This window comes from Musca vetustissima, unplaced genomic scaffold (assembly GCF_032173495.1).
Source record: "Musca vetustissima isolate MV318-11 ecotype Yass unplaced genomic scaffold, APGP_CSIRO_Mvet_v1 utg3459, whole genome shotgun sequence".
Taxonomy (NCBI): Eukaryota; Metazoa; Arthropoda; class Insecta; order Diptera; family Muscidae; genus Musca; species Musca vetustissima.
Genome location: NW_026887786.1, coordinates 21,428 through 26,582, shown reverse-complemented (window position 1 = coordinate 26,582; position 5,155 = coordinate 21,428). Strand labels below are relative to the sequence as shown.

At 39.5% G+C, this 5,155-nt stretch overlaps 1 protein-coding gene across 1 annotated transcript; it reads right to left on the bottom strand.

Moving 5' to 3' along the window:
- Nucleotides 1-350: 350 nt before the first annotated feature.
- Nucleotides 351-4,597, bottom strand: LOC133335472 (uncharacterized). Its single transcript, XM_061543746.1, has 2 exons — nt 4,322-4,597; nt 351-1,499 (listed from the first exon to the last, which is right to left on the bottom strand). Exons 1-2 carry the CDS (start codon nt 4,595-4,597, stop codon nt 351-353), a joined length of 1,425 nt encoding a protein of 474 aa, XP_061399730.1.
- Between the last annotated feature and the right edge of the window lie 558 nt (nt 4,598-5,155).

The window sequence follows — 5,155 nt, the reverse complement described above, 5'->3', positions numbered from 1 at the left end:
TTAATTCATACAAATAAATATTTATTTAATTAAATATGTAGATTATAATCAAAATTCTTTTTTCATTGTAGTTTCTATTTTTTATTTTAATAAATTCTTCTTTTCCAGTAGATGCTAATCGCATCCGATACATACATACAGATGTACATTTGTTTTGTTGTTGATTTTCATAAAAAGCCATCCATTATACAATCAATGTTTTTGGGGGAGGGCAGCCCATCCTTCAATCCATCCACTCGACATCAATGCAAATTTTCCTAATTAAGGTTTATTCAACGCCTATGCTAGGTTATCCTTTCTTATGTGTTCGTCTCGTCGTATGTTATGTTGCAGGCCGAGGCATAATCGAACTAAGCTCTTTTGAACTTTTGCAAACATTCGTATAGAGTCAAACACTTTGTTTCGGGCATCAAAAAGAATACACACAATCCCAGTAGCATGCATAGAAATCCCATGATGAAGAAGAACAGCATCGCATTAATGGTCGCCGAGGCCGATACCAAAGCCAGTGCCAACTGGAGTGTATGCTCGCCAATCAATACCGCTGCCACGCACTTACCCTTCAGCCTGACGGTAAATGCCTCCGATAGATAGACACTGGCCGCCACGGAGACCCCCACGCAAATGAAAAATTGGAACAGCAGCATTAGCAGGGCAATAATTTCCAAATCTAGTTGAACAATGGCTGAGTTAGTATTTGCCAAATATTCCATGATGCCACCAGTAATGAGCATAAATATTGTGGCCGGCAGCATTGTTGCCACGCACATTTTGCGCCGACCGTATCTATCGATTAACAGGCAACCCAAAAAACTGCCACATGCTCCCGTGGCCGCCATCGTGTACAAACAATTGGTGTCACAATTGAAGCCTAACCAACTGGCGGACAAATAGACGCGATTGAATGGCTGTGACATTGTCAGCGTAACAAAACCGCGTAAAATAAACAATTTGAATAATGGACCGGCGTTGCACTTTCGAAAGACATACCAGCCACTCTGGTCAGCATCAATTGCCATTAATTGGACGCAGTCCTCACGCACGCGCATCACTTCCGTGCTGGTCAATTGGCTGCCGATGAGTTGTTTCAGGACATTGTTCGCTGCAGGTTCACGCTGCTGTTGCATTAGCAGCAGTGGCGATTCGATGCGTAGTCTAAATGCCGCAACGATGGCGGCTAAACCCAAACATGCAACCGCAATGCCGTGAATTTGATCGGGCTGTATATTACGATAGCCCGTTGGTGGTTCGAGTGCATACCACATATATGTGAATGTCAGTTGCATTAGAATGCCGAACCAGAGAGAGCATCGTTCCGTGGACATGACAAAACCGCGCATTTCCTTGCTGCACATTTCGGGGCCAACGACGAATGTCTGCACTTGTGTTAAGCCCAATGCCGCACCCTCAAATATACAACTGAAAATCAGGGCAATGAACGAGTTGGGTAATATAACGAATAGTATTCCACCGACAATGAGTAGAGAACCACTAGTCAGCTGGGTAATGAAATGAAAATGTAATTAATTAGTAGTAGAGAGTCAGTAGGAGATAAACACTAAATAAAATTAAATTACGTATTTGATGGATGGATGATTGATGTTTTAAAATGTAAAGTACGATGCTACGTACATGTGAATGACATTTTGTAAATTTAACATTTTGAGTGTATTTCCTACTGGAATGTTTATTGTAAAATAGTAGCGAATTACTATTTACTTTGTCACCGGTACTAAAAGCTATTAATTACTATTAATAGGCTAAAGAATAATAAAGCAGCCTATTCCGATAAATTACCAGCCGAACTATTCAAGACCGGTGGTCAGATGCTGGTAAGGAGCATGCACCAATTGTTTAGTACAACTTGGCTAGATGAATGCATGTCCAATAATTGGAACATAAGCACAAAAAAAGGAGATCATACACAAAAAAAGGAGACAAAACGATATGTGCCAATGGTCAATGACATTTTATTGGACCATACGAATGCGGCTTTAGGACTGACAAATCCACCATTGACCAGATTATTTACTCTGCGTCAAATCCTAGAAAAGACCCACCAAAAACAAATCGACATTATTTGCATGAATGAAACCGCATTCTACAGCCCTATCCGTTCAGAGGTGTTTTAAAGCCATTTCTGCGTTCGGGATTCCTGCAAAATTAATACGGCTATGCAGGATATCTTTAACTGGCACAAAATCAGCAGTTAATGTAGAAAAATACCTATCGGAGACCTTTGATACCGAACGGTAGTACAGACAAGGTTATAGTTTGTCGTGTGATCTCTTTATCATCCTGCTGGAAAAGGCCATACGAGAGGCAAAGGTGAACAGAAATGACACTCTGTACACCAAACAAAACATGTTACTCGACTAACACCGATGACATCGACATAATTGATCGAACACTGCGAGCGGTAACAGCCACCTTTGAACAAATTGAGAACGAGTCTGCTAAAGTGGGTCTGGTCCAGTAGACTCGGACCAACAGTGGAACTTGGAAACTACAGCTTCGAAGTAGTTAAGGATATTATATACCTTGGTACCGTCATAAATAAATTTCATGACAAGAGTTTTGAAATTCGGAGAAGGATAGTGTTGGCCAATAGATGCTACTATGGTCTAAGTAAGCTACTTACACTCGCCAAGACGCGATACCACCCGTGCTGTTGTATTGATCTGAAACAAGGGTAAATGCGCATGCAGATGGGTCAACTCTTGAAGTGTTTGAGAGAAAAAATCTCCAAACGATCTCTGGACCGACCTGCATCGACGTTGAATATGGCCGTCGAATAAACCAAGACCATCTATTGTTGGACATCGACATAGTCAGACGTATCGAGCTGCAGCGACTACGACTAGGATGACGATGCCCCAGCTCAAAAGGCATATAAAGGCGAGCCAACCGAGTCACGTAGGAGGAAAAGGCCACGAATTCGATGGAAAGATCAAGTGGAAGACAACATCTCGGAATATGGTTTTTCAAATTGGAAGAGCTGCGCAAAAGACTGACGCGCCTGGAAATCTTTTCTAAGCTCGATATATGATATGTCACGAGCCAGCTAAGAATGTAACAACTTGGAATGCCAAATTAGAGCCTTTTAGGTTTGGAAAATGCGGCTATAAGCCACAAACCGAATAATTATATGAAATGTATGTCAAAATATGGGCCCATAATGCTGATTTTTTTCACATGTTTTTTTTATCGGAATTGACATTAATTTGGTATTTTGTATTAATTTGGTATTTGTATAGCAAACTTCTATACTGAAAATTAATATAGACCCAAGTATAGAGAACCTCCATAGTAAAAAATTATTAATTTTGCGCACATGTGTATATTGCTACTACTATTAGAATGTTTGGTATTGATAATGGAATATATCGATCCACGATATATAACAGAATTGACTGTTTTCAACAGAATTGGCTGTAATATAGAATTTAGGATTCTCAATATTGGTGACTTGAACATAATAGACTAATGAAGATGTTAAAAATGTACCCGTTATCCTTGAGAGAGGACACTTGATCAGCGCGACTGCAAAGGTTCGACGTCGGGAAGTCGACTGGATGCATCCTAGAATTCTTAATCGAGTGTAGAAAATGGAGAGACAAGCAGGGCTCCTGATCATTCATAGAAGAGCGGCCAAGCTAACAAGACGTTCCCGAGGATAGGAGAGATCAGCAACGGAGAAAGAAAGAGAAAGATGGGTGTGAAATAGTGAAGAGATTTATTATGATTAGTGATTAACCTAACCGAAAAAATGAGTCGTCGTGGGCCTTTGTACAAGGAAAAGTGATTTTAAGCAAGCCGAAATAAACAACCGTCGTGGACCTTTATTCAAAGCCAAATGATTTAAATAAACCGAGATCGTGGGCCTTCATCCAAAGAAAAGAGATTTTAAACAAACCGAAATAAAGAGCATATAACAGAAATAAAGAGCCGCCTAAGAGGGCCTTTATAGAAAATTGTTTATACCCGAAAGCAGCAGCAGGGACCGAATGCCTAATCCGGATCGATACAACCAGCAATTTCTTCGTCTTTAGTTATTTGTGATACCAACAGCCGTAACGGGCAGTAGCAGAACAGAGCTAGATGTTGCAAACTTTAAGAATTTAAGTATATGGAATTTGTGTATCAGCTTACGTTTCTAAATAAAGCGAAGTATTCTGAATTAAAAAAAAACTACATTTTTTCACTCTGGGTCACTTCAATATAAATTTTCGGTGACGAACCCTTGTCGTTACATTTAAGAATTTATTCTCCTTTTGAATGCCCTACCTCAGGGTAGGGTATAAAAAATCAAGTTACTTACATGTGCAATATTTTTCGATACACGTCCAACGAACATTGAAGCGGCTATACATCCCACGATAGCGCCAAAAAATAACGCCACTATTAACAGACAACTATCATAGTCGTAATCAAAACGATTTGGCGGTGATTCGTATACGGTCCATGCCAATTTTAGACCACCGGCAAAGAGAATTAACGATGCCGGCACTGTCAGCTGTAATTGAATGCGACAATGCCATATTTGCTGAAACCATGTTTGACTGTCCTCCTCCTGAATTGTGGGTAACATTGGCATTGTGTTGATCGAAATTTATTTTACCGATATTCCTTTTTCAATATTTCAACATTTTGTGCCTGATATTTATGATTGAAAATTTTTCGTGTGTTTTATGAGAAAAAAATTGTTGATGCACGTATGGTGACCGACGGCAAATGACTCAATATATTTATTTGAATTCGACGAAGTGACACTCTTTTCTATCAATAGTAAATATTTTATTTATATTAACGATTTACGATTGGCGATTTCCCTTCATTTTTATGCAGGCTTCATGTATCTCTGTTTGACGTTACTAGACAATCTACTGTGCGCTTTAACAAAATGTTGGCAAAGCGTTCGCATGGGAAGCTAAGTGGCCCCCATTATCAATATACAGTAGTTTAGAAGGTATCAAAAGTTGGACAAAAAACAAGTAAACATATATTTAAATTCGGGCGTAGCGGACATTTTATACCCTCCACGTGGGTATATAACAAACATAGAAACAATCAGGGCTTCAAGGAGAAAACAAAGTACCAACCTGAAGAGATTCAGGTGGCAGTAAAAGCCTTAAATATTCAAAAACCACATAAC